The sequence below is a fragment of the Lathamus discolor genome, chromosome 14, assembly GCF_037157495.1.
Source record: "Lathamus discolor isolate bLatDis1 chromosome 14, bLatDis1.hap1, whole genome shotgun sequence".
Lineage (NCBI taxonomy): Eukaryota > Metazoa > Chordata > Aves > Psittaciformes > Psittacidae > Lathamus > Lathamus discolor.
The window spans coordinates 7,635,045-7,659,317 of NC_088897.1; the positions used below are offsets into that span (position 1 = coordinate 7,635,045).

The 24,273-nt window shown below is 42.7% G+C and overlaps 1 protein-coding gene across 8 annotated transcripts in view; it reads left to right on the forward strand.

Annotated features, from left to right (window-relative positions):
• AUTS2 (activator of transcription and developmental regulator AUTS2) overlaps window positions 1-24,273 on the forward strand; it is a 735,180-nt gene that overhangs the window by 705,982 nt on the left and 4,925 nt on the right. For 4 of the 8 annotated variants that reach the window (XM_065694320.1, XM_065694325.1, XM_065694326.1 and 1 more), the window contains 12 exons: window positions 2,785-3,253; window positions 4,598-4,851; window positions 5,722-5,963; window positions 6,374-6,418; window positions 10,311-10,406; window positions 12,146-12,217; window positions 13,896-13,925; window positions 14,788-14,859; window positions 18,004-18,145; window positions 18,670-18,747; window positions 20,028-20,111; window positions 21,005-21,227. In XM_065694320.1, coding sequence (XP_065550392.1) covers window positions 2,785-3,253; window positions 4,598-4,851; window positions 5,722-5,963; window positions 6,374-6,418; window positions 10,311-10,406; window positions 12,146-12,217; window positions 13,896-13,925; window positions 14,788-14,859; window positions 18,004-18,145; window positions 18,670-18,747; window positions 20,028-20,111; window positions 21,005-21,227 — 1,807 coding nt within the window. The remainder of the gene's footprint in view (window positions 1-2,784; window positions 3,254-4,597; window positions 4,852-5,721; window positions 5,964-6,373; window positions 6,419-10,310; window positions 10,407-12,145; window positions 12,218-13,895; window positions 13,926-14,787; window positions 14,860-18,003; window positions 18,146-18,669; window positions 18,748-20,027; window positions 20,112-21,004; window positions 21,228-24,273) is intronic. The other 4 variants (XM_065694322.1, XM_065694321.1, XM_065694323.1 and 1 more) reach the window with 4 other exon arrangements.

The window sequence follows — 24,273 nt, forward strand, 5'->3', positions numbered from 1 at the left end:
TTAAAATCAATGCTGTTTTTAAATTACACAGCATTATCCCAAAGATAATGCTGCAAAATATTGAAGACTCCTGTGATGAGTCTGCACTTGGGTTATGTGGAGGTGTCTGGGGGTCCTGCATCTTGAGAGATCCCCAGGCTGTGTGTGTTCAGTGAAAAATAGAGGAATTTGGGTGTTAAGACAGATCAATGGGCAAAGACAGGAAAGGATAATGGAAGTTGCAAGTCCTGTTGGTATGAGACAAGCTTCCATAGAATCCCAGACTGGTTTGGGTTGGAAAGGACCTTAAAGCTCATAGAGTTCCAACCCCTGCCACAGGCATGGACACCTTCCACTAGAGCAGCTTGCTCCAAGCCCCACCCAGCCTGGTTGTGAGCACTGCCAGGGATGGGGCAGCCACAGCTTCTCTGGGCACCCTGTGCCAGCGCCTCAGCACCCTCCCAGGGAAGAGCTTCTGCCTAAGAGCTCATCTCAGTCTCCCCTCCGGCAGGTTAAAGCCATTCCCCTTGGCCTGTCTCTGTAGGCCCTTGTCCAAAGCCACTCTCCAAGTTTCTCCTCGGTCCCTAGACAGCATCAAATTATGGCTTTATTCCTTTTTCAGTAAAAAGACTGATGGCTGCTGAGTGCGGTATCAACCCAGTGGATAAAGGGAAGCCTCTGTGAGCACGAAGTTCTATCGCAGTTACTGGTCTTTGGAGTTCTGATGCAGGCATTGCACTTGATCCAAAATAGAGTATGGAGACTGCCACCAAATTAAGTCACTTGCTTGCTTTTTCAGCTGGAGGCTGGAGGTGAATTCCCATGATGGATCACCAAGCTTGAAAAGCTGTGTAATTGGGTTCTCTGTGTCATAGTGATGTGAAGGGTTTTTTTATCCCTTAGTTTTAACACTGAGCTTCTCAGTCAACATCCAGAGATGCGATGTGCGAAGACGTACTACTGGTAGGAGAGGAGTAATCTTATATGTATGACCTTGAAGTAGTGTTGATGAAGTTGTTGAGCCCTCTTTAGGAAACATGTAATTGGTAGTGTTCATCACTGATGTGGGATTTCACCTCCCTAAATAGATACTGTGGGATGAAGGACTCTTTCTGATTCATGTATCATAATCATCAGCCATGTGGGGATGCGTGTACCAGGCATTCTGGGGTTAGAGACTTCCGGACATCTGGCACTGTTTGGGGTATAGCATAGGTGCAGATAGAGAGAGGGAGAGGCTGCACACATTCAGTGTCTGACATTTGGAATAACATTATCTACTAAACACAGCATTTTCTAAGCTGTGGACTAACAGGGACAGTACTTAAGGGGAAATGTAATGAAGATGTATGCAGCAGCAGCAAAGAACACCCAGGAGACACTGGGATTTGTAGCCCTTTTCTCCAGGGGAGGAGGAGCGATGGCGTGAGGAGCAAACTCCCCACAGAGACATGTGCAGAATAAATGTTACACACACCAGAGACATGAGAAACATCGAATGAAAAGCTGTAATGAATGCACAGAGTGCAGCGTGGTCCCTGTAGGCTTGGAAGTATCACCTCTGTGGGCTGTTCAGCCCATCTACTGTGTTCATCTTGTGGGGGATTTCTGATGACAAGGCTGAGCCCTCAAAGCCTCATTATGATGCTTTTCTGACAGACAAGAAATAGGAATTGTGTAACTTTTACATCTTTAAGGTGCAGGGACACAGATCTACCTATTCCTGAACAAACTGCTGCTCATTTCCTTCCTCCTTGAGGACCTGCCTCAACACATGCGGTGATCACACTCTGGCAAACTTTCAATAATGCTTGATCAGATGGGATTGATCCAAAGGATTAATACAAATGGAGTTTCCTTTATTTAGAACCTGCAATTTAATTGCAGTGAGATAGACCTTGGGTGTACAGCAGAGTAATTCTTTTATTCCTCTGGAGTCCCACTTTGCCCCCATAGTCTTCTGATCCAAATTCATGGAGAAGCCTCTGTGCCTGGTACAGACTGTACACTCCAGAAGTGACTTTTTTCTTCTGTTCATTTGGCAGCCCAGGCAATGGAGTGAATGTATCATAGTAGATAGGGATAAAGGCATGCTCCTAGAAGATGAGCAGCTCTCCAAGTGGAAAACATGTGAATTCTGGCTTCGTGTGGAGCTCTGCCCCTTGCCCTGCAGTGCTTTGTGCTTCCATGATTCAACAGATCATTTCAGTGGTGTTTATGTGATCATTTAGGGATTGATTTTGCCAAATACACATACAGATGATATTACCTATGCTATATTACCTATGGTAATTCATCATCACTGTTCATGGCCTTGGAACATGGAATCATGCCATTATTGTGCAAATCTAATTTTTCTTTAAAATCTAGGAAGCTCTTGCATGGTTGTAGAGGAAAGCTGAGAAATGGATCCATAGGAGAGCAGACTCAGGAGGCAAGTGGGGAGGACCTGGTGTGTATTGTGCCACAGAGACAGACCAAAGCAAAGCACAGCCCTCCTGGTGTTTTCCTGCAGAGGTTCTGCCTCAAAGAGTTTGAACCACTGCACTGTGCTTGCTTTTTTATATGTTAATGAAGACAGCCAGAAACTCCCTCCTTATGTTAAAATAGAAGCATTAGGAAAAGGACTTGAGGGTTAGGGATGCTGCTGGAAGTGAGTTTGGATTTGATTTGGTTTCACGTTGGCACAGTCCTTGATGAAAACAACATGGAGCTGCCCAGAGTGCACCTCTGGCATACCACTTAGTTGGGTTTTGCCCGTTTTGTTGCTCACGTGACTGTTTTCTCTCTCTTCTGTTGTTGCAGATAAAGAGTTAGGAGTCAGTGCACTAGCTGAAAATGACGACCCTGGTGCTAGGGCCCCAGCTGTCCCGAAAATATCAGGATTAGAAAGGAGCCAAGAGAAGAGCCAGGACAGCAGCAAAGACCCAATACTTGAGCCTGTGGTGCCTAAAGACCCTTGTCCTCAGGTGAGCCAGCCTCTGGCCCAGCCACAGTTGGAGCCGCAGCCCGAGGCACCGTGCCCCAGCCCCGCGCTGGCCCCGCGGCCAGAGGCTCCTGCCCCACCAGTCCCGGTGCCGCAGCCACCAGTGCCAGAAGAAGCTACGCGTCCGCCGGTGCCGCAGCCGCCAGCACAGCACCCGCCACGGCCGCAGTCACCGGTGCAGCCAGCGCACCCAAACCTGCCCCCGGTGCAGCCGCATCCGGCCTCGCAGAGCCTCTCACAGCCACTCTCTGCCTATAACAGCAGCAGTTTAAGCCTCAACAGCTTAAGGTAGGTGAACAGAACTGCGAGTGCGCTGATGCCTCATGCTGGTTTGCTGCTTGGTGGTGAACACAGAATCATAGAATGGTTTGGGTTGGAAAGGACCTCAAGATCATTCAGTTCCAACACCCTACCATGGGCAGGGACACCTTCCAGTAGGCCGGGTTGCTCAAAGACCCCTCCAAATCGGCCTTGAAGACTTCCATTTCTCCAACTACAGACATACCCTGGAGTGAGAAGTATGGCACAGCTGCTGTTTGCCTGGTGACAGCCTGGCACAGATTGTCTCACCCTAATGACTTTAAAGCTGAATTTTTTCCTTACTGCTGACACTTTGCAGTCTCCAGTATTTTTCTCTTCACATGGCCACAGTGAGATAAACCTCAGCTTTTACTGGGGGGGGTGACAGAGTTGACCAAAGAGACTAAGCCACATGTTCATAGGAGCCCATGAGGTCTGTGAGAAGGGACCTGAGCTCTCCCTTACTCTAAGTTAATGCTGCCAGCACAAGGTTGTCTTTCCCCAAATCAGCAGGCAGCTGGTGCATTTTCAAGACCTGGTGAACCAGCATTATGGTTGCTTCATGGTTTCACTGAAGACTGGGAGGTGTTTAAGACTTTGATTTATTTTTAACCAAGTTGGTATTGCTTGTCTTTCAAAATCACTGCAATAGCAGCATGTTGTTACTTGAAATAATGACAAGTCGAATTAAGCACTAGGTGAATATATTTTAAATACTCATTAGTAGGATGTGAAACCTGAAGAATTGCAACCAGTGTAATCACAAATACTTTGCTGACTCGTCTTATCTCTGTCTATTGTGGAGGTAGAGAGGCATTAACTGCACAAGAAGCTTGTATCTATTTGCCTTCTCAGCTTTGTTTCACATTTTCTGCAGCCTTTCATCTTACAAAGTCATAGGGAAAAAAAATTAAACCTTTATTAATGCAGTGATCACTGATTTTGAGCTTCATTTGCCTGAAAACATGAATCAGAAGCAGTCATGTAGAAAGGACCTGATAATTAAGTAATGAATGCAGAGGGATGATTACTCCTTTGTGTGTCATTCCTGTGTTGGTGGAGGACAGCATATCAACCTCTTACAGCAGGGGAGAGTGTGTCTCGGGTTTTGGTGTGGAGAGACCATAGGAAGTAAAAGCAGATGGTTAGAGAAAGGAGTATCTCAGTGGTATTGCTAGAAAAGGAGAAGAGCAACTTGAATTTGTAATATATAACTGACATTAGTAATGTGTTAACATGAGCTGGGCATAGCCTGGTGGGGTTGTAGATGTGTATGTTTGGAGCTTTTCCCTCTTCCATGCAATGCTTAATTGCTTTTCCTCTCATTAACAGCAGCAGCAGAAGCAGCACTCCTGCCAAGACTCAGGCCCCTCCTCCTCACATCTCCCACCACCCCTCAGCATCACCGTTCCCCCTGTCTCTGCCCAGCCACAGCCCCCTGCACACCTTCACACCCGCCCTGCAGCCCCCCGCCCACCCACATCACCCCAATATGTTTGCCCCTCCTACGGCCCTGCCTCCTCCACCACCACTGACTTCGGGGACGCTGCAGGTTCCAGGACACCCTGCTGGGAGCACTTACTCAGGTGAGACATGGGCATATCATGCTCTGAGGGGGAAACCAGTTCTCTGGGTTTAGTCAGAATAAGTCAGTTTGGGCCATTTGATGAGGGCAGTTGATTGGGTGGAGGCTGTACCCATTGCTGAATGATTTGGAGAGATATCAAAGCTAAAGAACACCTACGCATACCTCAAGACATTTCTTCTACCCTGGGAATTAATATTTTTGGAGGGCTGTGATTTTTCCATTTGTGTTTTCTTTCTCCCCATGGTAAGAACACACTAGAGTTCATAATGTGCCCACAGAGGATCTGTGACTCCCTTAGCGAACTTCTTCACTGCGGTTGTGGTCTGCAGTTAGCATTGCTTCCCTGCCTAGAGGGAAGGTCTCCTGTGGCTGTGCTGGTCCTAAGCTCATGTATGTGCAGGATTTGGGGGTCAGATGTAGAGATTTTTATCAGTGGAGATAATTGTGCTCTTCTGTACTTTGATTGTGGGAGATGTAACATGTCTGCTACTACCAGGTCACTGAATGGGAGCTAAAGGAAGAAAATGGAGCATTACATTAGCAGTAATCACTTGATGTTTCCTCACTCAAGCTCCTCACCTGTTTAGAACTGTGCCCGTATTTAGGGAGAACCCTTAGGTTAAAGGTTAATGCTCAGAGGAATGCCATAGTGAAGACAGACGTGGTGAGAGAAGGGATATGGATGCATTTTTCTGCCTCTCAGGCCTTTGGGGAAGATCCAAGGGAGCCTTTTTCCCCCTGTGCAGTGACATAATTTACCACCAGGAAGCTTTACACACAGCGTTGCTACTGCAGCCAGCAAACAGTAAGTGGCACAAGGTCTGTGAGAGTCCCTGAGTAAAACTGAGTTTTACTGTTTGTATTCCAGAACAAGATCTCCTCCGTCAGGAACTGAACACGCGGTTTCTGGCCTCGCAGAGCGCAGACCGCGGGGCCTCGCTGGGCCCACCACCATACCTGAGGACCGAGTTCCACCAACACCAGCACCAGCACCAGCACACACACCAACACACACACCAGCACACCTTTACGCCTTTCCCGCACGCCATCCCACCCACTGCCATCATGCCGACGCCAGCACCGCCCATGGTGCGTACCCCAGGCAGAAATGTGAGGATAAGTAGAGCACAACTCTATTCTTTATTACAAACGTTTCAGATTTGCCAGGTTGTTGGGGCAGGAGGATGCTGCTGCCCAGGTGTGGTTGGGCAGGAGAAGGGCTGGCTGTCCCTTCCTTGCGGTAGGTTCAGGGGGCAGCACAGGGGCTGAAGCAGCGCTCATGCTTGGGGCTTGCCAGCGCTTAGAGTGTTGCGCTCTGGTGCCTCCTTCTCCCTGTCTCATAAAGACCTTGGTTTACTTTGAAGAAAGAAAAATCCCCAGTGGTTCCATTGGAAACTTAATTTTCTGCTTATTTTTACCTCTCTGTTGGTTGCCAAATAGAGAGGTAGTCTTCTATTTTACCAACAGAACTAAAGCAAGGAAATATAAAGTAACTAGTTTGTGCTTTGATCCCTTTGCAGTTTGACAAATACCCTACAAAAGTTGACCCCTTCTACCGTCACAGTGTGAGTTTTGTTACTCTGTTAAAACTGACTTAACTGCTTTTTTGTGGTGGGTTGGGATCACCACTCAGTCAGCAGCACAGTGTTGAATCTCTCCCTAATCATCACTCCAGGATTTACCATTACTGTTCTTGGTCGCTTTGGCTTTTGAAGGCTTGCATTCATGGTGCTTGTTTCTGATAAAGATGCAGTATCAGCTTTTCCAATCAAAAGATCTCTTGCTCATACACCATTTGAAGACAGGTTTGATGTGAATAAGATGAGGCAGAAGAGCTGACTGTTACATGAAGCAGGAGAGAGCAGTAATTTCATCATGGTGTTTCAATTGTGCCAGAAACCCTTAGACTGATCTTCTTCCTAAGAAACTTGAAATGAAATGACAGTCTATCATACAAATGCTTCAGGGATAGATAATCTAATAGTTTTCCTAATATATCGTATTTTGTTTTATAAAATCTGAAAAATTGTCTTATTCTTCAGATTTCAAAGGCACATCTGACCCACTGGCTTATGTTCTGAAAGCTCTGTTTGATGAAAGCAACATGAATCCAGCTAAGCACTAGACAAGTTTATCTAAGAGCTACCAAAAATGCTATGTTTTAAGATGAACTGATTTTTAATATTCCAGTTAATTGCCAAGCTTCTGCTCTTGAGAGTTTGAATCTACTGATTCATTTGCTGCTGAAATATGGATTGCATTTCCTTCGTATGATTGGCAGAGCCAGGGATCTAGTTGCATATGACAAGAATTTCTACATCCAATAGTGATATTTTGATGAGAGAAGGAGTACTGCATCAGCACTCAGAAATCTGCAAAGCACTTGGCTTTATGTGTTGGTTTTGCTTAGAAGTGGAACTGGGCAAACAAAACTGGTTAAAATGATAGTGTGATGCTTTCTGCTGTCCTCATTAAACACAGTTCCTGCTAAAAAACTCATCCCTGTAGTACACGTGAATAGTCCTATTAATTTCTGATACCTCATTTGAGTAACTTTAACAGTGTTGAGTGTTTGCAGGATCAGAGCTCTAGGAGTATTAGGCAAACATTCCAGTCTGTGCTAATCACTTTTGCTCAAAAGGGTAATGCTGCTCATTTGCATCGTTGTTTGCAAAACTACACACTTGCTGAGCTTTACATGGATTCAGAGATATGTTATCATCCATGTGGCATGTTGATTCAAGCAAGAACACGGTCGTGGGAAATAGGTAAATGGATTTTAGACAAACGAAGCACAGACATTGACATGAAATACAGGAAACATTGCTAAAGTCTCCGACTGTATATGTTTTTCACATTCAGTGACAGAATCTCTTACAAAACTGGCAGCTACCTATATTGTAAAGGTCATGGTATTACCCCTTTAAAGCTAGAAAAGGCTTCATGTTATTCTCTGTTAGCCAGTGAGCCATGCTCTTGAACTTGGCAGATTCCTTCCATTGTGTCTCCCCTGCCTTCAGGAAAGGTTTGTCCTTGCAAAGTGCTTGCAAAATAATCACTGTTGCATTTGATGGATACGTAGCAAGCTAATACCAGAAGATCAGCATGATGGCTACAGGTTACCTTGCATTAAGTCTGTCTTAAACTACAGCAGAGCCATACTAGCCAGGGTATGTCAGTAACCTCTTCTGGTCTGACCACAGATTCGATAAGTAACAGAGGAACTGCTTGCAGCAGTGTCCCGAGCAGCTGCAGTATCAAAAATCACGCTTTCAGTGGCATCCACACCACGAATTCAGACATTTTAAAAAATCTGGCAATGTTTTTAAAATGAACTTTGTAGAACAAGGTCTGTTTGAGAGTTAAAATCAATTTACTTCAGAACAGGGAATGCAGCTCACAGAGAAGCTGCCTGTAGAGTTATAAAACAATTTTCTTTCTTGGTGTCTTTGATTTTCAGTTGTTTCTCTTGGAGGGGGGCTTACTGTAGCACAGTGAGGCGTTACTTTTACCTACCGTTGATGCCAGGTGTAGTTTGACACTAGAATGCACAGGGCCACATGAAAGCTGTGGTTACTGCATTGTGCCCTGAAGAAAGCTGGAAGGGAAAAATGCTGCTCAAAAGAGAAGGGATGCTGGGGAGAAAGGGAACACTGACTGTGAAAGATGTCTTTGGAAAGCTGGAGGACTTGAACTGATACAGAGAGATCCTGGAGATCCCATATATATATTTTATTAATAATTCTGACCTTAAGCAAAGGTCATGTTTGATTAACTCACCAGTTGTTATAAAACTCCAAGGAAAGCATTCCTTATTATTTGTCATAGCCAATAGAATTGTCAATATTATATCTCTTCCTATTGTTTGGAATTAGTCCATTACACACAGAATTAAGTGTAGAAGATCTGGAGGATTTAAAGCACATTTTACTCATTAAAAGTTATTGTAAATGAGGACATGTGTCTCTTAATGATTTCTCAAATGCCTACAGTTCAGTATCAACTAATCTCAAAGTGTTTTCTGCATCATTGAATGGAGCAGGTCCAAATTGAATAGAATTAAGAACAACAATAGAAATGCGAATGGAAGGAGACTCGATACCATGCTTTTAAACAGTGAAAAGCTTTAGGTATCTCTAAAATACTGAAATAGTTTTTCAGCTTTCAGTAAACATAATATGCATCTGAGCTTGCAAGATAAGCAAGGGGAAAGAAAAATGTTTAGGAAAAGCCTGGATTAACAAATTCATCAAAACTTTATGATACAGATTTACCCTGGGATGTGATTTTCCCAGTGTTTGCCCACTCCACATGGCCAGTCTTTGCCCAGTCCTGCTTCTGTTCAGTTGGCCATTAACTCATTTATTTTGATCTTAAAAGTAGCCTACAGTAGATTGCTCTTTGGTTGGCTGTGTTGAGAGGGGAATTTTGATTGGCCAGAGAACCCCATTAGGTTTTTGGGTGGCAATACCAGTGGAGTTAGTAGCCATTCCCTCTTAGATCCTGAATCTTCACAGTGAGAACATCTTTGGAGTGTGATGCTCTGAGCCCCCAAGACAGCAATTTTGTGTGTAACCTCAGCATTTTCCATGGAATTGGGCAAGGTAACTGTGTTACACCACGAGTATGATTTGCAGCCGGACCACAGGGATAAGATATGATTTGATGTTCAGGTTTACTTGCTTGTTTCTCTTGTGTTTCTCTGCATTAGTACTGAACAGCTGGTCGGGTTTTTGTCTAAATTCTCTTAGATACATTGGGATCAGGGAGGTCAGTGGAGATGTGCACTGCTTTATGCTTAGTAGTCTGTCTTGATAAAAAGGTATCCTGAATTTGGGAGATGGGGGGAATATCTGCCTTAACGTTTTGTTTAAATAATTTGAACAAATCAGATGGTCTCTGTTAATCTTAGCTGTGGCAGGATATCCTCTCAGACAGGCTAATGAAGTATGAATTGTGCGTGTTTTCCTCATTTCCTACATATACTATTAAATTCCTAATGTACTAATGGAGTTTTAATGATACAATATCCTAGAACTCGTCAGGGGTTTCTTCCACTGAACACTAGATTTCTGTGTCTCCCTTGGCTCAGTATTCTGCCTTTTCTCTTGAACTGGCATGCAAACTGAAGCCGTTTAAAACATCTATCCAATTTAAGAATTAATAATTGAATAATAAAGTCTCTTTTATGCTATGATGGCCTAATCCAGGGGACAGTTTGCTGGCTTTATGAGTTTGGAACTGCTTTTAAGCTCTAAACATCATGACATTTGTCAACATTTCATTGACTGCTTTAACTAACATTGTTGCGGTGAGATCACTCTTCAAAGCTTCTCAGTTTTCTCCATGTACCATTTTCCCTAATATTATGAAAGAATGCTTTCCCTGTCTTGTTCAACCTCCTGTCTTCTTTTTGACGTGCACCTGTATTTATGTTCTTCTGTCTTTCTGTTCCAGCTGTTTCACTCCTATCCTCCAGCTGTATCAGGTATTCCTCCCATGATACCTCCAACTGGCCCCTTTGGCTCACTACAGGGAGCATTTCAACCCAAGGTAAGAAGGGAATTACTGGTATAGCTGTTACTGCTCAAACACATGGATGGCGTGAGCCGGGTTAGGTTTAGGGTTAGCATGTGGCTGAAATTCTGGAGCAGTGGACATCTTGAGTTACAACCTAATTCCGCAGAGGACAATTTGGTTTTTCCAAACTTACTACAAAGAGAGGTTATTTCTCATTAGATTCAGATACTTTGAGTCATGGAATCATAGAATGGTTTGGGTTGGAAGGGACCTTAAAGCTCATCCAGTCCCAACCCCCCTGCCACAGGCAGGGACACCTTCCACTAGAGCAGCTTGCTCCAAGCCCCTGTGTCCAACCTGGCCTTGAACACTGCCAGGGATGGGGCAGCCACAGCTTCTCTGGGCACCCTGTGCCAGCTCCTCAGCACCCTCCCAGGGAAGAAATTCTGCCTAAGAGCTCATCTCAGTCTCCCCTCTAGCAGGTTAAAGCCATTCCCCTTTGTCCTTTCCCTGCAGGCCCTTGTCCAGAGCCCCTCTCCAGGTTTCTTGTAGCCCTTTCAGGCACTGGGAGCTGGTCTAAGGTCTCCCCAGAGCCGTCTCTTCTCCAGACCGAACCAGCTCAGCTCTCTCAGCTTGGCTTCAGAGCAGAGCTGCTCAGTATATATACATACATTTAAAAAACCTCTCCAGAATGGCATAGTTAACTTTAGAAGCAATATAATTAGTTCTCAGTGTGCATTAATGTAAGATCATGTAATAATCAAGATTTTAAGAACTCATGATCATTATTGTTTACTCATTTCCATAATTATCTCACAGCTCCACCACAATGCAAGACACTGATTTAGTTCTCCTCTCATTTGTGGTAGCTGGGATAGATAAATGTGATGAGCTTGGGTTTTTTCCCCTTTTGTTTTCATGAAGTCACTCTTGATTTATAAGTGGGAGGAAATCATACTCTGTCGTCTGTAGTCTTTGCAACTAAAGACTGAAATCAGGACTGAAATTTCTGCAGAGAAGACACCTTCTTTCTTAAATTGGCCTATCCACTGTAATGACTGAATATGTAAATTGCAGTTCATTAGTGGAATTCTTCGTATGTATGGTAATCAGACTGTTAACAACTCTGTTACTTAATTGTTAGTTACACTGGAGCTGATTTCTTTTTTTCTTCATTTTAATGTAGGAAGAAGCTCTGTCTAAATGTAGGGTTTTGGTTGGTTTTTTTTCCCCACAAAGCTGCATTTTGTTACATTAGCTGAATATTTACATTCAAATCTTGGGAAAAGCTTTAATTTTGTCAACTGGATGTTGCTTTTTGCTGCTGTCTGTATGGTAACAGTTCATTGTGGATGGAGCTCAGACCCTTGCACAGTGACTGAGGAGACTGACTGATGCTTTGTGTGCTGACAGATTAGCAGCTTTAGCCACTTCATTGCAGTATCCATAAGGAGCAGAGCACAAGCTGATCCTCCAAATACTGCTTTAGATGCCATATCATAAATATGTTGCTAATCGGGTTTTTGATAGTGGATTTTTCAGTGTTAACAGTCACTATTCCCTCATGTGTTTTAGATTGAAGTAACGGGAAGTTGGTGGAAAATAAGAGTTTGAAAATTGAGATAATAACATGAAGTATATTATAATGATTACCCTCTTTCAAAAGTTTATCTTCATTGCTTAGGCAAATGTTAAAGTATCATTTTTTACTTCCTGCTGCTGTTATGTATTGTGTTCCTCATTAGTGTTGTTTTTCCTTGTGGTATTTCTAGACTTCCAATCCTATTGATGTTGCAGCCAGACCTGGAACTGTCCCACATACCCTTCTACAGAAAGATCCACGGGTCTGTATTAAGTGTTATGTTTTTCTCAAGTAAAGTTCTTCCTCCTGAAAGCCTTTAATGCTGGAGCTGCCATCCTCAATATGTCCAAACTGACATCTTAAAACTAAAGCTTAGCCTGAGCTGTTTAAGTCAGTGAGAAATAGAGAAGTTGTATGTGAGCAGTTTAGCTCCTGATCCTTCTGTTCGTCATTAGCAACAGCCAGTAGATGTTGTGCATTGGAAGAGCTCTTTCCTTGCTGTCAGGAGGCACCCCCCCAAGCCCAGGGGTAAAGACATGAAAGTCCAATATAGGAATGTATAAATTCTCTTCAGGATTTATGTTTGTACTCTGTAATTGTTCTGAATGTGGGTAACGACAGTTATTCTCTTGGTTACTGTATCATTGATTGCACCAGTGAAATACAGATGCCCTTTATTGATCACTTGGTGCCTCTGGATTTTCAAGTTCCAGCCTGTGTGAACAGCATTTATTGTCTCAGCACTAGGCCTCAGCTTTTTTATGCTTTTCGTAAATGCCCATGGGTTGTTTGTGTGTTTGAGTGAATGTACATTGTTTGTGATGAGGAACATCAGGCAGTTGTATTTTTAGCAGAAGTTTGACAAAAGCAATCGGAAGCTTTTCCTAAAAATCCCTCTTGTGGGTATGGCTGAACTTTGAAGCACAGCAGAGCAGTTTTCTTTGGGTGATGCCAAGTTCCAGTACTTTGGTTTGCTCATACTAAAAAAAACCAATTTTTGTTTGTTTTTTCTGTCTAATTGAAAAGATGATTAAGTCATTGAGGTTTATGCTCCCTTGCAACTGGTTGTGTAGTTTTGATTATTTCAAGCTGATGTATTGAGCCGTCACTGCATCTGCAAAGTACTTCTTACACCTATAAATCTCCTTTAGTATTCCATTTCAATAAAGAGAATCCAAAAGAAATGAGAAATAATAAATAGAATTGATTTTTCAGCATTAATTGGTGAAATGTGAACAAAAAGGGATGAGAAGAAATTAACCTACCCCCAAAAAACAGGCTACACAAAAGAATAATAATGAGAAAATTGGAGTTTTATACAGCCCCTGTTTACCAGCATCTGCTGCACTATGAAAAATACATAGGGTAAAGCTCATTTGTGATAGAGAACGCAGCAGGCAGGCACTCAGGAAGGGCTGTTTGGAGGTGTAATTCAGGAGGTAATGCCATAGCCACTGAGCAGATACAGTCCCTGGTTTGCAGGAGTACATCTGAAACACATTCCAGCCCATTCCAACCCACTTCATGGGACCACACCTGTGAAGAAGGGCCCTGTCCACTCCCCAGTCTTCTCGCAAGGAGAGCAGCTTTGAAAGATGAGAGAAGTTTGCCCAAAGGATAGCTCCATGTTGTTCTTCCGAGCAGTTATCCAGCCATCTCTGTAGCATTAAATCAACAAATTACTGGTGATGCCAGAGGACAGAGCGCTCTGTGTGAGGCTTGTTTAGTTGCTTGTCAACACTTGGGTACAACAGCTATGGGGGGAGGGAGAACGGCTCAGATACGGAGTCTGAGGACTAATTATTATCCTAAAGGGCTTCATTTGAAAGTAAAATGATAACATTTTAATTTCATCTCTTAATGAAGCAATACAAATTTGTTAATTAGAGCGATTGTTTGAGTGACAGGCATGTAACCAAGCTGTCATTTCTTCTTCACAGTTGACAGATCCGTTCAGGCCCATGCTGAGGGTAAGAAATGTTCTTGTGATATAGTTTGTCAAGCTTGTCTCAGTCCCCACTGGGTCGGAGCAGCAGACTCATTACAGAGCAGTGCTGTGTTCTAGCTCAGTGCTTTACACCCTGTTTGCTGAGCAGTGTGGTCAGTCCTTTTTCTCTTCCATCTTCTGGTCACTTGAGGAAAAGGCACAAAGTTGTTTTCTGTTCTTCTCATGCAACCCTGTTGTTGATAATCCTCCTATTCTGCTGGCTTAGAAAGTCTCCTGAGCCAAATCTTAAACACCTACCCTGGCAGGGATCCCCTCTCATGGAATCACAGGCTGGTTTGGCTTGGAATGGACCTTAAAGCTCATCCAGAGGGAGTCAGATTCATTTTGAAACCCAGAGTGATGTTTGAAAGCACTTTGATTTTCACCTCTTGGTGGAAAAGCTGGTCTTGGAAGAGCTGCACATTGGGAAATGAACTCCCTATACAGTTGTGAAGCAATCCAGCCATGCAGAGCAGCTGCTAACTGAGAGACAGTTGCATTTATCTCAGCAACACAAGCTGCATTCTTAGCCAGTGGCATCAGAAGGTTACAAGAGTGTGTAAAACCCAAGCGTGAGTTCGTTTGGAGAGGAGAGAGACCAGGAGCATTCCTGGATATCCAGAGAAACTGCTTAGGAAGGGACAAATTCTTTGCATGCCTGGTTTCCCAAGAGGATGGAGCTTGACTGAAGGAGACCTTGTGCTTCCATTGTCTTGGTATGAAGAATCCCTTAGACCAAAACAGACTGTGCTGAGAGGGGCCAAGAGTTGCTAGAGTTAGAGTAACAGCATCATAGTGTTCTGGAAAGTTACTGATTGATGTTATATCCCTTTGTTTTTTTCCAGAAACCTGGAAAGTGGTGCGCTATGCATGTCCACATCGCCTGGCAGATATACCATCACCAACAGAAAGTCAAGGTCAGTCTTCTCGGCATGCCTGAATTTCACATGAGGTGCACAGGGCAAACCTGTGTGAGGAAGAGTTTGCCTCTGACTGTTTGCAGTTCTGTGCCATGGCTAATGTCTTGTTAAAGTAACCATATGTAGCGTTATAGTGTAACCCTCCACTTCATAGGGGTGGCATCTCAGAATTAAAGGTAGAGTCTCAAAGGAAAGTGTGTGCTAGCTTGTATCAAGGACACTAGATCTTAGGTGACAACCACGGTTTGTAGCTAGAAAGAGTGAAATGGGTGTGCCTGTGAGCTACAATATTGCTTTTGTTTATGGCTGAGGACACAAATGTAGCAAGATAGGAATTTTTTAAGCCTTGAGAAGGTAGGTATGTGTATCCCATTCGTCTTATTTAGTGTACACAAACAGAAGAGGGCACAGGAAGATTCCTGCTTGTCCCTAAGATGCTTCATCCAGCGTGGGTGCACAGCCTCCCATCAGCCTTCTTCCCAAGCTGTCTCATAGCTGGAGGTTGGGACCTCTGCGTGTCTGGGCTGGTCAGGCAGACACAGCCTCTCGGATGGGGTAATGTTATCCAGACACTCTCATTGCATTGAATCTTTTCTTAGTTACACATGCTTTGAGAATTCAAGGGTAAGGGCCATGGCCAGTTCAGGCTCTGCTGAAACAGAGGTCAGAGAAAACCAAATAATTTATTCTTCTAATAGTTAGGATATTTCCAGTCTTCAACTGCATTTTCACTGCACATGGACTCTGAAGAAGGTTTGTTTCACTTTACAGTATTTTCCCTGTATTTGTCAGTGACAATTCTGTGTTGCTCCTGCAGTTGTTCAGTAGGTCAGGGAAGGCTGGTGCTCTTTGTTGTTCACCCTTGTACTTCAGGAGTCCATAGCTTGTGTTGGGAAGTACAGTTAACAAGGAGTCCATTACACTTTGCAGTCTGTGCATGCAGTTGAATTGTATGAGGTAGTGCTATAGGAATATGAAGATGTTGAACAGCTACTAAAACCTGCAGCTAATAGAGTTTAAAAATAACCCTTTTAAACAAGGTTGACAGGTTAATTTGCTGCAGTAGACGTATCTCTCTTCTCTGCTTCCTTATGTTTCCCCTGCTAGTGATCTTCATTCATCTTCCCATTATCAAAAAAGACAAGATTATAGACCTCGAGTGTTATATGTCCTTTTTCTTATTTTATTGAAAAGGTATTTTCTTGAAATGAAATTATTATTCCCATGCTGTCTATGTCCTTTGAATCTTCCTTGATTTGATATTCAGAGAGAGGTCATATCCGTGTATTTATAACTTCTCATAAATGCCATTTTCATACAGCCATTTCTTTTACCTAATACCTTTCTGTCTTGCATGTTAAAAAACAGGAATAAGGCCCAGAAGTACAGGAAAGTATGTTCCTTGACTTTTTGAAGCTGTGCATGATAATAATTTCAAGAGTAATTAGGAAGTGTATTTCACTGTTTCAGTTTAGATCAGAACATTAGATACGGTCTGCAGTCAGTAAGGCAAGTTGGCTAATGTCCCCATGGGCTGTCAGACTCACACACACAGAGGCAAAAGCCACCATTAAACCATGTCACTAAGAGACTCATCTGCATGGTTTGGGAACACTTCCAGGGATGGTGACTCTGCCACTGCCCTGGGCAGCCTGTTCCAATGCCAGAGCACCCTCTGGGAAAGGAATTGTTTCTAATGTCCATCTAAACCTTCCCTGGAGCAGCTTGAGGCTGTTATCTCTTGTCCTACCATTTGTTACTTGGGAGAAGAGACAAATTCCACCTCTCTATAACCTCCTGTCAGGTAGTTGTAGAGAGTGATAAGGTCCATTCACAGCATAAAAATCTGGCACTCAGGCTTCAAGGGAGGCATGTTTCTGAACTTTGCTTCTTTAAAAGCATGACCTTCACTTGGCCATCTTTTCCATGGCAGTATTCTTGCAGACCATTACCTCAAACCATTGCTAAAACCATTTTTGTTGTTGTTTTTTTGTCCTCGTAGCTACATAGACATGTTATTAGCACTTGACAAACAGCTACTAGGCATGCACATTAACTTGGTCATAACTTTTTAATATGCATATTTATATCACTGTAATGGTCTGGACTCTGAGCTGGCACAGTATTAAACGCTGATTTATAAAGCGTAAAAGCTGCAGAATGACTGTTAAGATCTACTGGTTCAGTGTGGCCCATTTGTAAATCTTTTCAGCTGAGCTGCACAGTTAATCAGCAAGCTGTGTCTGGGGAGTTCTAGCAGCACAGGGAACTGGGAATTTGGTTGTCCTCTTCATTCTCTAAAACTACTAAAGTAGGGACCACTGACATGAGTCCATGGCACAAAGAAGAGCCCATCCTTCATCCACTTAGCATTAACAATACAGCTACCTCAGCAAATTTACCTTAACAAAGAAGCCTCCTGCTTCTGATACCCACAGTGATACCGTGCCTTAAGTTTGCAATGCAGGCAGTCAGAATGGGACTTAAGTTTTTTTGACTCTACCACGCTTCATCTATAATTGGATTCATTTTAGCCCCTCGCTTGCTGGGTTGCAGCTTGAGAGGTTATGAAGATACACTGCATCAAGTGTGTGTTGACTGCAACTTCACACTGAAATCAGTGGTTCTGGTGTCCATTGTCTGGCAGGGGATTTCTGCAGGGGGAAGAGGGCAGCTGGCAGCTGCCTCTGCTGCGGTTGATGCTTTCACCCAGCTGTAACAGGCCTGCCCACCCAGGATCAGATCCAAACTAACATTCCTCTTCAGCTTTCTTGTTATTACTTTAAGACAGACCTATTCTTACAGCTAAGCCAGCTTCTGAGGTCCCTCCAAAGATTTTTATGTGTGTTCTTTAAGTCAGGTCTGAGCTGAAATGTTTTGCTCCAGAGGGATGGATGTGAGCATATGTGAAACACAGTTGAGATTGGTGGAGAAATGTGCATTGGGAGCCTGAGATTTTCTTCCTCTGCCTTTTCCCTTCCAGGAAAACAGCTGTTCACCTATGCTCAGCATCCAAAAGTTAATATTCTGCTTAAAACATGAGTTAGTATGAATAAATTGCTATAACCACATCATTTTGAAAGTGCCTTTTGCTGCCGTTATATAGGACAGTCTCTTCCAAATGCTGCTCTTGCATTTCAGAAACAGATGCAGTCTGATCCTCACAAGCTGGACTTCGGCCTGAAACCAGAATTCCTGAGCAGGCCACCAGGTCCCAGCCTTTTTGGAGCCATCCACCACCCTCATGACCTGGCCCGGCCTTCAACTCTCTTCTCCACAGCCAGTGAGTACTGAGAAGTGAAATCTCCTTGTGGCACACTCATTAAAATGCTCACCCTTGCCATGTTAAAAGGAAGTTTCCCTTATGCTTTGGCTTATGAACTCTCTGGAAGATGTGCCAGGGGCTGTTAGTCTATATGATAAATATATTTTAAATTATTCTCTGTGCTTTTGAAAAAGTCCAACCTGCTGAAATGCCATACAGGTAGTAAATGGAGGAACATTTCTTCACGCAGTGATGTCTAATGCATCATGGAGATGACAACAACTTGGAAATAAGTTGTATTTCACATGCTTTTGGTTTTTTATCCATACTGAAACATTTCCCCCCTACCCCTTTTATTCTAACTGGGAATTTCTGTTTGGAAAAACAGTGATATTTATAAGATCCTGACTCAAGAGCTTTGCCCAGTGTACAGCAGTTTGTGCTGACGTGAGCTGCCATTCAAGAACTGATAGGTGCAGGGCACAGTGAGTTCCTGCCTGAGCTTTTGGTAGAAACTAACCATTTCTGCTTTGTTTTGGCAGGTGGGGGTCATCCAGCCGGCACCCCTTTTGGCCCACCACCTCACCACAGCAACTTCCTCAACCCAGCTGCTCACTTAGGTACGTTCTCTTTGCAACTAACTAGGAGTGAATACAGTGCAGAAGTAACATCCACTGACTGTTGAGACCATTGAAGGTTTTCCACATGGAGACACTTGTGACTATCTTGCCTTCTTAATCTTTACATATTGCACATTTTAGCCATTAGTCAAGTAGCTGGTCTAAATGCACATCATAGTATCACTGACAGCATGTTTTGAAATGCTTCTGAGAACATCTGGATGTTAGAAGAGCAGAGTGACAGGGCTGGTTAGGTTTCACTGTAGTCATGTTTATAACCAAGTCAGAAAAAATGCTGTAAGATAAAGGCTTCAGTTCATAAAGGTGTTTCTTTTCTTAATTCCTATTTAAATTGTCTGCTTTTCCATTTAAGTGAGCGGGAAATGTAGCCTTAGAATCTTGTGAGCTGGCCTCAAATGTACCTGTTAGTGAAAATCAGTGAATGCACAGTTAAAACCACAACTACTCAAGTTGCTGATGTTGTACCAGAATGGTCTGCTGGCTATGGGAGCATCTGAAATGAAGACTCTTAAGCTGACATTTTATTTTGCATGGGGAAGGGTTTGAGAAGGTCACAGAATTGATACAGCAGACACACATTGGAAGTTTATCGTTCTGCTCTTAGCTGCCTGTAGAAAACACTAGGTTTGGTCTTCCTAAATATCAGTGATGGCATTTATCAGAAGTAGTTTCATCAAAATGGTTAGACTTCCTCAAAAAGAAGTGGGAAGAGAATTTGCTTCCCAGGACTTATCAGTACTTTTCAGTCCAGTATGGTATTAGCAACAAATATCAAGAGAAATACAAAATGTTAAGGTCAGCATGACACACCAGTATAATAGGACATTTTATTTATATCCTGGCTATGGCTTAGGAGACATGGCCTGAAGGTGTTAGGAGCACAGTTGCCAGAGTTAATAATAGTCTTGCTAGTCAGGGACATTTCCTGACAAAGTGCATGGAATTGAATTGGAATAAAAGGAAATAAATAGGGAGATGGTTGCAGGTTTTAAATGAATTAGGTATTTATGCTGAAGCACAGGCCTTAATACTGGGTCTACTTTAACATCTTGTTTTGATTTGAAGAGGAAGTTTTCCTAGTAAGATGATCCCATACATACTGTCTGGAAAAAAATAGCGGTTTATGTCCCAATCACGACTGTGTTGTGAGAGGATGACGTTCAGCTACTGATGGGCACAGGCAGAGCTTTCATGCTGTAATGCATTTGGATAACACGCTCGTGCTTCATCGTAAGCTGCAGCTCTTTCTCGGTTTGCAGAGCCTTTCAATCGACCTGCTTCCTTCAGCGGCCTCACTGCAGTGGGTAGTAACGCCTTCGGGGGACTGGGGAACCCCACAGTCAGTGAGTAACCTCTTTGTTTATCAATTCCTCTTTGTTGTATAACTCAGGATATTGGGTGATGGAGAGTATTTGCGTTTTGTTTTTACCAGTTGCTTAGACCACATACCACTAAGAATTTGAAAATTGAACTTTTTCCTGTAAATTACAGCAATTTTTAGCATCAGTAAATTGTTTTCTGTTAGTTACTTAATAGTTTGGGTTCAGCATAGTGCTAAATGTTACCATTACATAGTTCAATAAAAGAAAGGGGTAAAAAAGAACATAGAAGCTTTGAGTCTAAGGAGTTTGTGTAATTTCTGATGTTTTTGTTGCATGTTCAAGGCTAGTTAATGTGTGCAGCATCCCTAGCTGTGGATGGGACATTTTATTTTCCTTTCTCACCAGTAATCCAGGACATGTGCCTGGAAAAGATTACTAATCTGCATTTATTTGTCCAGGATCATAAACATTTCTCTAGATTTGGCCAGTCACAAAAGATCATCCTTTTAGAAATCACTGTCTTTCTCCATACTTCCAATCTGGCATGATTTTGGTCACATATTATTTTACTTTGGTTCAGGATCAAATGCAACAAGTTCCATTATTTATAGTCTGTATTATGGTCATTTCCTGATGTCGCCAAAATGTTTGGAATAAGGATCATTGTCACTTTTATCTTACTGCTTCATCCCTTGTCAATTTTATCCACAGCATTTCCCTTTCCAAATAAAACAGCTGCCCATTTTTAGGAATGAGACCCTCTAATGAATCTCTGTTAATTTCCTTTCCTTTTCCAGCTCCCAATAATATGTATTCATTTTAACTCTGAGTGCTGTAAAACTTGTTTTGGTAAGTACCTTCACTAGAGCATACCTTTTTCTTAAACCTTTTTGTTTTCCACTTCACCATTTCAGCACCCAACTCAATGTTCGGCCACAAGGATGGCCCCAGTATGCAGAGCTTTAGCAACCCTCACGAGCCCTGGAACCGACTGCACCGAACTCCTCCTTCGTTCCCGACCCCTCCGCCCTGGCTGAAGCCAGGAGAGCTGGAGCGCAGTTCATCTGCTGCAGCTCATGACAGAGATAGAGATGTAGATAAACGAGACTCATCTGTTAGTAAAGATGACAAAGAAAGGTACGAAAGAACACTTCCAAGAATTGTCTAGTTCAAAGCTTGGGGCTCTGTTCCGCTTTTAACCCTTCCCAGCCTGGCACATTGTTACACCAGAGCTTCAGGAGAGGGACACCTGCAGAGCTGACACCATTGCTGCCTACAACACGAGGCACTACAGATGATGTAGGTTTCTAACTGAGGTGTTTCCTATTGCATCTGTTTCTCTTCTCACTTGCACTGCATTTCGTGAGAAGGAGGTTTGCTGCAGCAGCGTTCAGGCTGTGTCAAGTGAGAATAGAATCAGACCCACACACTCTGTTACTTTGTGGGTCATGTTGTCATAGGTCTTCTGATGACCTAACGTGTAGATAGGTGCCTGACAGGTTTATTAAAAGGATTGTAAATGCCATCAGATGCATATCTGCACCTTGGAGTACTTAAATAACTTAATAAATTGGACCCTATCTGCAAAACAAATAAAGCTACCTCCCTCTTCAAAAATGGACTGACCAGAGGGACCACTGATAGAGTTGTACAATTACAATTATAACACTGTAAAATGCACCAGCTATGTCATGTTCCAACACCACAATAATTTTCAGTGCACACAGTTCACTAAATGAACCTTAATTCCCCTCCAAAAAGCCATACACACCCCCACTGCTGTTACACACCTTCAAGCACAGCTTCTATTCAGTGTTTTACATGGATTTGCACACTAACATGTCCAGGCTGGGAAGGGTTAATGGAAAGTAAAACCTGGTCATATTTTTTTTGTCAGGACTGTTCCCATTCTGCAGTTAACTTAGTAACAATTCCTCTTAGCATTTGAGTACCAAATTATAAGAATTTGCCATTCAGTAAGTGTCATGCCTTCCTTGAAAACTGTAGAAAGGCTGATTTCAGCTTTTTCGGTTGTGGCTTAATGGCTTTCCTGTTCAGTTTGCACATTACGTTGCTACATAATGGCTCTTTGTTTCTAATTTTTTACCATAGAAGAATATTTAGGAGATGTGCTTTTCTGACTTCTCTGTCACTAACCCAAATATAGGCATTAGTAGCCTTTTCTAAAAGAAGTTATGCTAACATATTAGATATTCTAAAAATACATTGAAGAGCTTTTCTGTATTGTTGTAAAGTGTGAAGAGCAAGTCAAACTACAGATCTTTTCACCTACATTTTCCATTGGAATATTTTCTGTTTGGTAGCATAGCTTCATTATTTTCATGTCTGCTGTTAATGCTTCAAAATAAATTGCTGTTACAAATTGGAGATTCTGTCCTGCAAAATGCTTAAGCATGTGAGTAACTTTACTGGCTTGAATGGCAAAGCATTTTAGTTACTAATGATATGGGTAGTCTTTAGAATTATGTGATGATTTCAGTTGGTGTTTTGTTGTTTTCTTATCAAGTGTTCCTGCTGAAGAAAATCCCTTTCCAAAATACATTCCTTGCAAGCTGCTTTGGCATTGCCTAAACTCCATATCGTAGCTCAGAACATATTTATTTTCAATAATTTGAGAGCTTACAAATGAGCATCATTCATGCTTCAGACTTCTGCGCAATTATGGCTACCAGTTCAGTACAGTTACATTTTCACTGATCCAGTGTTGCTGTGCATCCATCTGTGTGGTTCTGAAGAGTTCTACTTTGCAGCATGCTCACACTGTTGCCTGTAGGAGAAGATGCTGAGAATCCCTTCATGGAGACGTGCTCCCTGTGTAGATAATGTCTGGAGCAGTTTGTGAGCCTCTCGTACTTGTTCTTGCATCTTGAGTGGCACCCAGCAGGGTGAGGATGTAGCCCTGCTTTCTAGTTGAGGTCCCAATCTTTGTTACATGTGTTTGCCAAAAAACCTTCATTTGCCCAAACAGGAGAACTGGGAATCTAGTTTTTTTCTGTTATCAGTGGAAAGGGTACCTCAGAGGTGCCTCTTAGGTTGGCTCTTCCCCATCTAAGCTTGGTGTGAGAGTGGGGTGCAGTGAATCACTGGTTCCTCTTCTTGGATAAGCTGCATGGTTACTGCTCCACAGCCCCCTTCCAGCTAGACTGAGGTAAGGTAAATCCCTCAAGATAGCATAGATGATATGAAAGTACAATCTCTGAACTTTCCCTAGGTGCAGAGCAGGCTGGGGAATTACACTGCAGTGACCTCATTCACTCCCCACCTTCTCCTGGAGCATTGTTTGCAGTTACAAAGGGGTTTTTATTTTGCTTTAAGAATTCTCTTATTCCAGCCCAGCATTAGGGAAAATATCAGTAAAAATAGCTGCTGTGAAAAATAGGATTTGTTCCTTCTCAGTGGTATTTTGTGCAAAAGATGTCACTGAGCAGTTCCATTCTAATAATGCCATTTAAGTGTATGTAATCCCAGAGCATTAAAAAAATCCCACCCAAGAATCTATTGAGCTTTTGTCAACATAAATTAGACAAAATATTCAGCATAAGATAAGCATGTTTCAGTGTAGCACACAGCCTCAAAACATACCTCTCTTAGTAAAAAGTTCATTTGAGAACATGATCTTAAGTTTCTCCTTTGTGGAGGCAGAGGCTTAGAGCTGTTCCTGTATTATTAACCTAAGGAGCCCTTGACAAATCTGAGAATAAAAAATTATGCCCTCTCTGACCAGTGAACTACATGTAGTTCACTTAAGAGAGCTACATAATCAATAGCCTCTTGAGCTAATACCATCACTGTAATTGAATAGGATGACACTGGCAAAGGAATATGCTCTTTTGGTTGCGCATATGTTTTTCTTTAGTTACAGAAAATGCCAGTTATTGTGTCTAAATTTTATACATAATTTAAAATATGTCAGTTGCATAGAAAGTTGATTAAATATCAGTTAAAGGACTCAATGATTTCTGTAGGTGAAATAAAGCAATTGAGAGTGTCCTCTGAACTGGTCACATCGGCAAAATGAATAAAAGACTAGGTGTTGCAGGGTCCAGCCCCTGGTTTCCCAGCAGAGTCAAAGAAATAGTCTTGACATTGAGAAGCTTTCATTGAAGTGCTTTGACTTGGTCTCACTGTATCCAGATCTGGAAACTGTTAAATCAAATGGAAA